Below are 12,471 nucleotides of genomic sequence, written 5' to 3'. Positions count from 1 at the left end.
CGCCTCCAAGGCTTCCTTGTAGGTCAAATCAAAGAGGGCACTTTGAACTGGAATATGTGGCACTGTCACTGAGTGCGTGAGGAAAATGCCAGAACACGTTAGCAGCCTTGGACGAGGCCGGATCTCAGCGAAGTAAGGTCAATTCCGCCCCTCCATGCATTCTTCCCATCTGCTCATTCAGGCGAGGAGCAGAGTGGATTCATCGAGCGCACAAGGACCTTGCTGAATGCTAAATTTTACAGAGGGGTTCGTGAGGGGAAGTGTCTCTTTGATTGAGTTATTGCTTCTGTGCTGCAACAGCAAACCACTTTCTGCTGAAGTTTTCCCTCACAGGTGTAATATCAGAGCTCTGGTTTTAAAACTGGTTGTACATCAGGCGAGATATTATTATTCTGACATAAGTGCTTTCCCAACTAGAGAGCACCCCAACCCTTTATGTATCTTTCATGTGAACAGCAGTGGATACAAGCTCAAATATTATATTTCTCTTTCATCTTGTTCAAATTGCATGAATCTCACTGGAGAAAATGGCTGATGTAGTTTTGTACAGTCTTTGTAATGTATTGCTTTCCCTCTTCAATACTGAAATCCTCCTTTAGTGGAAGTTAAACTTAGTAGTTCCCTAGGAAGCAGCTCTGTAATGGGAAAACATTTGTTGCAGGCCACAAAGGAGATTATTAAGCTTTTTTCACTGTATCAAAATTACTTACTGTTTCTTACAGCTCGCAGTCATGAAGTGATAAAACCGTGGTGTGTGTGTCTGTCCTAGTGTGTGCGGCCATTTGTGCATGTGTTCTCAATTCCACTTTCTTTCTGTGTTTGACAGGAAATGTCTAGCTCCTCGGAGGTGACAGTGAGAAGCAGCACCAGAGAGGTCGTCCCCAGCACCACCCTCTTTCACAATCAGCAAGAGGTACTGGCTGTCCCACTCACCATTTGTCACAAGGCTGTATTCTAGCATCTCACCACTGAGAGGCTGCTAATAAACCCAGTTCTTGGGTTATTTCCGAACTTTCTGTCACACTTGATGTGCCCTATATAGAAAATTAGCCTCATGCTAAGCCTTTAACTTCTCACTGATTGAAAACAGTTGGTGGCTGCAGTGCAGTTGCCAGTATACTAATGATTTATCTTTTCACAGGTGATCCACGATCAAAGAGTCCACCAGAACAATGTCGCCGCCAGTTACGGGAACCATTACAATGAAACAGGTTATTCTGCTCATGCCTTTTATATTGTAATTTGCACGTTTTTATCACAGCACTGCTTGTGTCCTGTATATTAATGATTGTTCCCGCTACAGCTGAATAAGGGATGAGCTATGAAAATGAGTTGGAGTGCAGATGATTTTCTATTCAGTGCATAGCAGCAAATCTAATCAGGGCAAAGTCAGGAAGGTAAAATATTGGAAAGTGGAAATTGGGCAATCACCGCTGCATGGTTTCAGATAATGAAAACTACTCAGGTTTTTAATAAAATGATTTATTTCTCTTTCCAATCCCCCTGAGCTCCCTCACTGCGAATGACTTAATGAGGCAGTCTTCTTCTTGTGTCTAATTCAGTTATGCTCGTTGGAGGAGAGGACCTACCAAAGGTTTCCACTCAGGCTTTGAAGCAGCAGTATGAAAAAACGATTGAGGAAGCCGCACCAGCTAAGGAAATTAAGGTAATGATGCTGTCTGTTTATCTAAATAGATGATAGTTTGGCTTTTTTATGAGGTATCAGTATGACGATGAGGCCACATCATGAAATCATCAAAAGAAAACTGCACATGCCATGAGTTGATGTAGAATAAATTGGATTGGATAAAAGACCTCATGTCATTACACAGCCAACGTCTTATTTTTTCTCATGGTGCCATAAGGGAAACCCAGACTAAACAAGAACTCACATTACTGTCTGCATTTTGGATATTTAATGAGTATTTCAAACATGCCAGTAATTAGGAACATACATAACTGAAATGGTCTGGGTTTGACAGGCTGGAGATGTGTCTGTATTTGTTCATTTACATCCAAATAAGTTTTGTTATTTGGCACTTCTAGATTTGGAAAAGAAATTTAACTCAGCTGCACAGATCCTAGAAATAACATTTATAATGATTATCATTTTAGGTTGAAGGTTGTTAATTCATTTCTGAAATTACTCTGTACTTCAAAGCTGTCCTTTTCTGTGCTTTTCATGACAAAACATTTTCTAACTTCAGCACAACCCTCACTGTCTTTCTCTCCTTAACCAAAACCACATACAAACCACAGGTTGATGTGGATTTCAACCAGTTTCAATGGGCACCAGTAAATCAGTCCAAAGCTTCAACCATGACAAGTTATGACACCTCCTCCACATTAAAGACTGCCACTGCCTCCTCAGTAGCATCTGGCTCTTCAGTGGCTTATGAGATGACAGACCATTTTCCGCCCCCGCCTTCCAACCTCTTACAGGAAACCCCTGACTACGTCTCTTCCCAGCTTCAGGTGCCAGCCTCCCAGCATAAGCACACTGGTGCAAAGGAGCAGTACTTTAAACACAAGAGTACAGCTGAACTAAAGCGCCTCTACAAGCATATTCATCCAGAGGTCCGCAAGAACCTGGAAGAGGACTTCATGAGTCAGCTCACTGAGGCAGAACAGAAGGATATGGAAAGTGAGGAAATAGTGGGAGAAGTCCAGCAGGCATGCTATATGTTTGAAAATGACGGCAATGGCTCGAGCGAGTGTTCAAGCTCTGACAGAGAGTCCGTAGAATGGGATGAGATCCTTAAAGGTGAAGTGCAGTCCATGCGCTGGATGTTCGAGAACAAGCCACTAGATTCGATTAAAGACGACACCCCAGATGAGGACGAGGGGAGGAATATTGCCCAGCAGGAAATCATTGCTGGCAAAGATGTCAGGTACACAGCTTGGATGTTTGAGACTAAGCCCATGGATGCTCTGGGGACAGAGGCTTCTGATTCGACTGAGCAGTCACAAAAATCGGCTGATCTTGCTAGAGGAGATGTCCGCACTGCCACGTGGCTTTTCGAGACGCAGCCACTTGATTATCTAAATAAGATCTACCAAGAAGACGAGCAGGAGACAGATGTTGCCATCACCAAAAGCATCACCGGTGGAGATGTAAAAACTGCGAGATATCTCTTTGAGACCCAGCATCTGGATTCCCTGGGTAAAACAGAAACCATAGAGGAGAGCCACTTCCTGAACCTGAAGTCTGAGCTGGAAGAAATCAAAGGGGATGTGAAGACAACCACTCGCATGTTTGAGACCCAGCCTATGTGTGTCATTAGAGGGGATTCGGGAGAGATGCTGGAGATCACCACCATCCGCAGGGAGGAGACTGAGAAAGGAGACGTCAAGACATCACGCTGGATGTTTGAAACCCAGCCTCTGGATATTATTAACAAAGACCCTGCGACGGTGAAGCTGATATGTAGTATATCCATGGAGGACAACATTCAAGGCGGCGTCAACAAAGGTAGATGGCTGTTTGAGACAAAAACTCTTGATACCATTAAGGATGAGGAATGGGAGAGTTCCAAGAAGCAAAAGGAAGACATAATTGGTGCTGATGTGAGAAAGCACTGTCTGGTTTTTGAGACTCAGTCTATGGATACTCTGAAAGACAACTCCAATGCCAGACCTTTACCTACAGAGGAGATTGTAGGAGGCGATGTTCGATCAGCCAAGCATCTGTTTGAAACAGTACCCATGGAAAATCTGAAAGAACTCCCTGAAGTGGGAAAACTTAAGAAAATGGTTGCATCTGAAGAAGAAAAGGGTGACGTGAGGCATCAAAAGTGGGTCTTTGAGAGCCAGCCTCTGGAGAATATAAGGGAGGAGAAGAAGGAGATTACAAGAACTGTGAATGTTGAAGCTGTCGACAAAGGGGATGTGTCAAACTATAAAGAAAGGTTTGAAAGCATGGATTTAAGTAAGTGTGAAGGAACACAGAAAATTCAAGTTGAAGGCGTCACAAGTGGATCTGTCAAATCCAACAGAGTTCTATTTGAATCTACCCCCATGTATGCCATGCAAGACAGCTCCGGCCATTACCACGAGGTGAAGACTGTGAGGCGAGAGGAGATTGTGAAGGGAGATGTGCGCAGCTGCAGGTGGATGTTTGAAACACGTCCTATTGATGAGTTTGATGAAAGCATCAATAAGTTTCAGATCATTAAAGGTATATCCAAGCAGGAGGTTGAGTCAGGGAACGTCAAAACAGCCAAGTGGTTGTTTGAAACTCAACCACTTGATGCCATTAAATGTTTGGGGGATGAAGAACATAAAACTAAGGAAGATATTGAAATTGAGAAAGGGGATGTCAAGACTTGCAGGTGGCTATTTGAGACTCAACCGATGGATGTTCTGTATGAAAAGGTGGAGAAGAGCGAGGCTGACGTCAAAGAAGTGCAAAAAGGTGATGTGAAAACGTGCACTTGGCTCTTTGAGACCCAGACGCTTGACAACATACGCGATCACACAGAGTCTGAGACCATTCTGAAAGCCTGCACTGTAAACCAAGACGATGTCCAAGGAAAAGATGTGCGGCTGGCCCGCTTCCTGTTTGAAACCGAGAACCTGGAAAATATTACAGGTGAGGATAGTGGCTCTTTCAGGAGGGTTACGGAAATCGACATCCAGTCAGGCGATGTTTCCAGGATGAAGTACATCTTTGAGAATCGCTCCACGGACATTATGAGTTCCACCTCTGAGGAGACTATGCAGAGGCTGAAGACACAGCAGGCCGAGGACATCCAGAAGGGAAACGTTGTCAACTGTACCTGGATGTTTGAGAATCAGCCAATGGACGCTATCCGTGATGATTCCACAGAGACAAGGGAAAGTCGTACTGTGACTGATGTTCAGGGGGGCAACGTTGATAAAGGCCGCTTCATTTTTGAGACCTACTCTCTGGATCAAATTAAAGAAGAGTCAACTGAGACTGATATTTCTAAACTCACCAGTATCTTTAGAGATGAAGTAGAGAAGGGGGATGTGAAAAATTACACTATGATGTTTGAAACTCAGCCACTGTATGCCATCTGTGACAAAGAGGGCCATTATCATGAAGTAACGACAGTTACCAAGGAAGAAATCATTAGAGGAGATGTGGTCGGGGCTCGATGGCTGTTCGAGACAAAGCCTCTGGATTCAATTAGAGATTCAGAGGAGGTCTACGTTATTAAAGCTGTGACTGAGGAAGGCATCAACAAAGGAGACGTTAGCTCCGCGAGGTGGAGGTTTGAAACGCAACCTCTGGATGAAATTACAGAGGATATAAAAGTCAGGTCGAAAACAGTTGCAGATATCCAAGGCGGTGATGTGAAGACAAATAAGCAGCGATTTGAGACTGATGAGATGTCTCAAAAGTACATCAGAACTGTTAGCGTGAGCGAAATTCAAAAAGGCGATGTCAGATCTGCCACGTGGATGTTTGAAACACGCACAATTGATGAGATTCACGGCGAAGGCGTGGAGTATGATGGCATGGAGAAAGTGACAAAAGAGGAAGTGATGAAAGGAGATGTCAAACAGTCTGTGTGGCTCTTTGAGAAGCAGCCTCTTGACAGCATCAAAGAGACTGATGGCACAGAGCTTGTAGTCACAAAGGAGGAAATCCCACAGGCCGATGTGAAGACGACAACATGGCTATTTGAAACCACACCATTTCACAATTTCAACGAGAGCAGCATGGAAAAAACAGAAATAATTGGTAAAAGCATCAAAGAGACTCTCCAGGAGCTTTACAGTCAGAAAATGGTGGACTCCCAAGGTGTTCTTATTGAAGCAGATGAGATTGGCGATGTCCGCATGGCGAAGTATAAACTCATGAACCAGGAGGCTCCACAAATCCAAAAAGAAGAGATTATCAGAGGAGATCTGAGCAACATAATGATGAATCTCCTGAATCGCAGGGAGTCCACTGAAAGGGGGATAACTATTGACAGGGAGGAGCGGGGTAACATCAACACCACAGTGAAGCAGCTTTTCAACCAGGAAAAGGGAATCAATGTGGAGAAAGAGAAGATTGTCCGCGGTGACATTCAAGAGGCCGTAAACAAGCTGCTCAAGACTGAAGGCTCCTCAAAGCGTGGCATTCTGATTCAAGAGGATGAGAAAGGAGACGTGAGGATGACTATCTATTCCCTCTTGAATAAAGGGGAGAGGGCTAGCACAGAGAGAGAGGATATTGTTCAAGGAAACGTGAGCAAAACCCTTCATCGTCTCCTCTCCAACTCAGGAGGAGAAGACTCTAAGAAGATAAAGGTCGCAGACACTGAGAGGGGCAATGTCAGCTTTTACTCCACATGCATTGAGTCGGGAGCCTTGGATTACCTGAAGCAGCTTCAGTATGAACCCGATGAAGCTCAGGAAAAGGTGGAAAAGGAGCGCATCATAGGTGGAGACGTTCATGAAACAAAAATCTTGCTGCGGAAGAATCAGCAGCAGATTGGGCGCACAGTGGCAGAGGACGATATAGTTCCTGGTGACGTACACAGCAATGTTAAAGTCTTTATGACCCAGCCTGCTGTTACCTTCAAAAACCTAGAGAAAAAGGATATTGTTAAAGGTGACCTTAGCGCAGCCCTGGATTCACTGACTCAAGCCATAAATCAGAAAGTGGTAATAGAGAAAGAGGAGGTGGTGAAGGGAGACATACCCACTACTCTGAGGTCTCTGGAGGAGGCCCAGCATCTAGCCAAAGAAGTAGAAAAGCCTGAAATCATCAGGGGAGACATCAGAGGTGCTCTTGAGTCACTGGAGAAATCTGCAACCACCAATACGGAAGCAACTATTGAAGATCTAGTGCCAGGTGACATCAAAGGGACCCTGAAGTCCCTGGAGGAGGCGAAGCAAGCTGTGAAAGAGGTAGAAAAAGAGGAGATTCTCAAAGGAGACATCCACACCGCCATGCAAAGTTTACAGGAGGCATCGAGTGAGAAAAAGACTTACCAGCATCAAGTGAGCGAACAAGGGGATATTAAAGCCACTATCCAGCTCTTGCTAGAGCCGACAACTTCTCCCAAAATGCAGCGCAGGGGGAGCATTGAAGGAGATGTGAAAACATCCATAAAATGTCTTTATGAAGGACAGGAGACAACGCAGCTGGAAAAAGAGGAGGTAGTAAAAGGGGACGTTCAAGGGGCAATAAAGAATCTAATGCAAAGAAAACAGTATTCAAATACGAAGCGCTCGCATTCCTCGAAGAAAGCAAAAGTGCCCGTGAAAAATCCATTAACTGTAAAGCAAGCGGAGCATGAATGCTTACATGAAGCCAAGAGTGAGAGTGTAGCAGTCAATCCAGCCCCCGCTGTGAAAAAGCTCTCTCAGAGCGGTGAGTCACAGAGGCACACACAGAGGCACAACGAAAGCAAATCGGTGAGAACACAGGTAATAACCCAAGAGGACCACTCTGTTACTGTAGCCAAAACAGACAATCCTACTGGGGCCTCTCAACACAAGAGCATGAAAGAGCAGAAACAGAAAGTGTTGCCCCCACAGAAAATACAAGCTCCTAAGCCTATTATGATAAAGAATAAACAAATGACTAACAATGATCAAACAGAGACGAAAGCAGCAGATGTGAATGTGATGAAAGAGGTGCAAAATACATCACAGACCAGCACTTCAAACAGGCAAATATGTGAGACAAAGACAATCAAACAGGTGCAGACGACAGTGATGGAGAAAACTGTCATGCAGAAGCAAAGTGTATCAGAGCAAAAGCAAGCGGAGAATAAGGCGCTCACACAAAAGCACAACATGAAAAATATGAAGGGTGATTACCGTAACCTTGACATAAGAGGGAAAGGTGTGGTGAAAAAGGCAAAGCCGGAGATTCATTTCCCCCCTCCTCCCTCCTCACCGCCTCCACCCTCAGAGTCGGAGCTCTCCCTCCCTCCACCGCCGTCGCCCTTGCTGGACAGCCCATTGCCGGACAGCCCATTGCCCCCTCCTTCTATCATGAGGCAGGACAACGACCTCCCACCTCCACCACCTCCACCTCCCATGGAATGTAAATCTGAGCCTGAGTTTTTCCCTCCTCCTCCACCTCCTCCGCCTCCACCTACAGAGAGCGGGCAAGATTTTCTCCCTCCACCTCCCTCGCAGCAAGAGCTTAATGCCATGCCTCAGCCTCCGCCTGTAAAGCTGGGGAAACCCATCGGGAGGCCTTTATTCAAAGTGCCCAAGCAGCCAGAAACACCAAAGCAGCACATACAAGTTAAACCCAAATGGCAGAAAAAGCAGCCGACTCCCTCACCACCTCCACCTCCACCTCCACCTCAGCTCCCTTCTGATCAAGCAGAAACAGTATCAACAGAGCGCAAAGAAGGAGCTAAAGTTCTGGAGGTGAAAAAAGAAACAACCAAACAGATTGAAATAAGCAAACAGTCTGAAGCAACAGCAGTGTCGATGACAAAAATACCAAGCGTCCCAGCTGTGAAGCCGATGCAAAGAGAGAGCCCGCAGCCACCTAAAAAAGTGTTTGTCCCTCCGATTAAACTGCCCCCAACTCCTGAACCCACTCCAGCTTCAAAGCCTAGACCGTACGCTCGCAAATTTAAAACCCCTCTCATGCTTGCAGAGGAACGATACCGCCAGCAACTGGAGAAACAAGAAGAAGGGAGGAGTAATGTCACACCTCCCACTTCTCCACCAATTAATGCCAGTCCTGAGCTTTCTGCAACACAGAAAACTGAAAAAGAAGTGGTCACAGAAGAAACTAAAGCAAAAACCGAAGAAGTTAAGACTGTTTCCAAAGAAGGAGCATCGCCTGGCAAGAAAACGCCTTCCCAGATCCCTTTAAGCAAGCCCCTGATCTCAGTGGAAAATAAAAAATCTGCATCTGCATCTTCAAATGTGTCCTTGGATAAGAAGCATGTTGCCAGCGAGCACTCCTCAGAAAGAGTACTCGCCTCAACTGATGTGATTAAAAAGAGTCAAACCACCCCCAAGAATCAGACAGTTTCTGTTTCTAAGTCTAACCGCGAGGCCTCGAATATTGAAGTCCAGTCATGCTCAAACGTGGTCACTTCTTCAGTCACGGAGCAGCAGCAGTTTATTAAGAAATCCAGCACCAGGTCTATCGCTGCCACACAGAGTGCTGTCCAGGAAAATGTAAATCTTCAAAGCGAGAGTGCGGTCACATTGAAAGCTGAAGATGTAAAGAATATTAATGCGCCTCTGACACAGGAGGGGAAAATGAGTCCCTCTCAGCCCACTAAAATTCCAAAAGTAACTCCAAGTTTCAAGGTGAAAACCTTTAAGATGCCAGCAGAGAAGAAAGAGGAGAAATGTGACAGTGCAATGAAAAGTGAAATGCATTTACAGCAAGAGAAAAGTAACGTATCACAGAAAAGTGAAACAAAAGTGAGTCAGGAGAGCAGCCAGCTGACGTCAGCAAGAACTGAGGTGACAACAGAAATGAAAGGAAAGGAGAAGAAAAGTCACATTACTCCACCTGTGAAAGAAGCTGAAGTGGAGGTTCACGTGAAGAAGGGAAAGCAGCTGCAGAAGAATGAGACTGAACTAAAGCTGTCACCATCAGTTACTGCCTTAATTCCTAAGGTGGCTAAGATAACATCTGCAGCAACTCATCAAGGACAAGGCCATGTATCTGTCTCCCACAGTCAGCAGAGCATGACGGCAGAGCACATTCAAAAACACGAGGAGGTGGTTGTGACTGAGAGTGTGGTACAGAAAAGCTTTCAAAAGCAAGAGGCTGTTCAGATGCAAAAACAAATAAAGGTACAAGCAGCAGAAACCAATAAAATGCAGATAAAGGCAGTAAAGTCAAAAGGTGAGCCTAAGGATGTGGCTATGCAAGGGAAGGGGAAAATAGCCCATAAAGACGAGGCTCATTCAGAAGAAATCACAGATTTGGAGAAATGTAATGTAATGCAGAAGCTGCTTGCTCAAATAAAAGAGCTCGAGGGCACACCGAACAAAATAGACTCCAACGCTGTCAGGATGATTATAAGCGAACTCCCTGACTGGGCGATGGGCTCGGATGAGAAAAAGAATTTAAGTGAAATTGCTAAACAGCAAAGCAAGAAAAAGCTGAGAGAGATGATGGTCTATGTGAAAAATATTTTCCAAGCAAAGCTCACATTTTTGGAGGAAACCTTGACAGCCGTGGAGAAGCAGAGGACAGCAAAAGGTGAACCGCCAGTGCCGCCCCCACCTCCTCCAAAACCAGACAATAAAGTTTTTAGCGGAGCAAAGATATCAAAGATCAGTATCGGCTCCTCTAAAAGTGAAAAGAAGGTGGCAGAGGAGAAAAAGTCACCTCAGGAGAGGAAAGTGCATCAGGAGCTGAGCAAGGCGCCTGATCAGAGAGTGTCCTCCCCATTGGCGAGCATCCGCACTCCATCACCTACTTTTATAAGCATTGAGTCAAGGAAGGTAGACTCGCCACTCAGAGTGACCCCTTCTCCTCCGCCCTACAAGTCAGTCGGGACACCTCCGCCGCCTCCTCGCAAGTCATACACCCCTACATCTACCTTCAGCAGGACCACGCCATCTCCTACCCTGAGCCGCTCGGAGAAGCTGATGAAACTGAGGGACACCACCTCCAAACTTTCTCGTGGAATGACGCCTCCACCTCCCATGCCGGTGCCAGAGTTCTTGGAAAGGGAGCGTTCGTCCCCATTTAGCGACAGGGGGACTCCAATAGAGAGAGATGAGCGAGGATCGGTGGATGTCGCAGAAATGGTGGACTCTATGATGACAGTGAGGGATAAGAAGTCTTTCTTTGAGGAGGCACAGAAGGCGGAGGTGAGTAAGATGTACATGCGGAAGGACCCCATTGATATCCCTGAACGTCTGGGACCTGACACAGAGGAAGCCACTGAGACTGTGACTATAGACATACTGAAAGAGGATCTCCCAAGAGTCGACCTTTCTAAGCTGGTGAACAAATTTGAATCTCCACGACCAAAAGTCTACACCAGAAAAGATCCTATTGTGATCACGGAGAGGCTGGGGAGCGATACGGAGGATGCTGAGACTGAGCCGCCAAAAACTGACGAGATCCCGTCATTCAACGTTAAAGCGATCAAGTATGTGTTTGAGACAGGAGAGCATAGTTCTCAGGCGGCTCGAGAGCTCAGAGAACAAATAGAAAGAAGAGAACCTGAACCAGCCCATTCTGAGCCGGTGGGTCACTCTGAGTCGACAGCAGTCACTGAGCAATTCTGCAGCATTGACGACTTCGGAAACATGACAAGCGGGACAATGAGTGAGATGCATTCTGGGAGCTCCCTGACCCGCGGTAACCCTCCATCCTACGCTGATGTGGTGAGAGGCGCAGTTCCAACTGTTGCCGTGCCCCCCGAGGCCTCTACTGAGGAGCTGCTGAGAAACTTCCAGCAGTCGTGGGCCGAGAGTCAAGGAGTTTTCCAGAACCTGGGTTTCAGTGTCACGGAGCAGAGGACCTCGCAGACTGTAACACATCAGCAGCAGACCGTCGTGGCGGGTAAACCAGGCTGTGCCGCATGAGGATACTAAACAGGCGTGACGGTGTGTTTAACATGCTTTGTGTGTGAGAAGTTAAAGGCATCAGTTGCATTGTGTGGAGAGAAAAGAAGCATTAACATTGGTTTGACACTGTTATTTACATGGCGTGATTTCCTTTGATGTGTTTTCTTTCATATGAAACGTTTGCACTAAAGCTCGGCGCTGCTCGCAGTTTAGGCTCTGTCAGTTTCACAGATTTTAATACTCACTGGTTACACGTTGTCCTTTTTATTTATACCTCTGATGTGTGAAGCTGGCGATGACGGCAACATATTGAACTAATATTTCTCATGCCTGTGTGTGTGATAGTGTTTTGACTACAGAGGAGCACTTGAAATGTCTCCAGCGAGGAGAAAGCAATACATTTAATTTCTTCTCACTCTTCAGTTGAAGAACAGGCATTACCTTTTATTACATGTTCATGAGGGGAATTCCAAAATTAAGTAACTTTTTTTCTAAACACTGAACTAATTACATTTTTAAAGCTGTTGCAGTAATTATGAAAATCACTCTCAGTCCTTCAAAGATAAGCCATTTAAAGATAATTAATTGCAAATCCAGTGCTGATACGAATCACAGAATAGTACATTTTCTAACACCTTGAAGGATGTACACTGTGATGATGATTTTGTTTGCCTAACCTTCTAACACAGTTCAATTAAAGTGTGTTTTGTCCACTTTCCTAATAATACTTTAACTTTCCTGGAAGGAGCTCTGTCATTTGATTGCAATTATAGATAAACAGGAATCGCTGCATTTCAACCACAGTAAATATTAATTCATTATTCATTTTCCTCACTTTAAATACTCTCACTGGTTCCCAACCTGCAGGTCATGACCCTCCGAGTGGTCCCAAAATGAATCACAGGGTCACGAGAGAGTTAAAGGGACAAGAAAACACAAAAAATAGTTTAGTTGGTTTATTTTTTCTGACTTTCCTACAATTATTCATGA

General features: G+C 45.3%; 1 protein-coding gene across 4 annotated transcripts in view; it reads left to right on the top strand.

Annotated features, from left to right (window-relative positions):
* xirp2a (xin actin binding repeat containing 2a) overlaps positions 1-12,471 on the top strand; it is a 64,756-nt gene that overhangs the window by 51,086 nt on the left and 1,199 nt on the right. For all 4 annotated transcript variants that reach the window (XM_033615453.2, XM_033615455.2, XM_078165536.1 and 1 more), the window contains 4 exons: positions 827-913; positions 1,142-1,211; positions 1,563-1,666; positions 2,260-11,476. In XM_033615453.2, the coding sequence (XP_033471344.1) occupies positions 827-913; positions 1,142-1,211; positions 1,563-1,666; positions 2,260-11,476 (9,478 nt within the window). The remainder of the gene's footprint in view (positions 1-826; positions 914-1,141; positions 1,212-1,562; positions 1,667-2,259; positions 11,477-12,471) is intronic.

This window comes from Epinephelus lanceolatus, chromosome 24 (assembly GCF_041903045.1).
Source record: "Epinephelus lanceolatus isolate andai-2023 chromosome 24, ASM4190304v1, whole genome shotgun sequence".
In the NCBI taxonomy this organism is placed as follows: domain Eukaryota; kingdom Metazoa; phylum Chordata; class Actinopteri; order Perciformes; family Serranidae; genus Epinephelus; species Epinephelus lanceolatus.
This window is presented reverse-complemented; position numbering and strand designations above follow the sequence as displayed.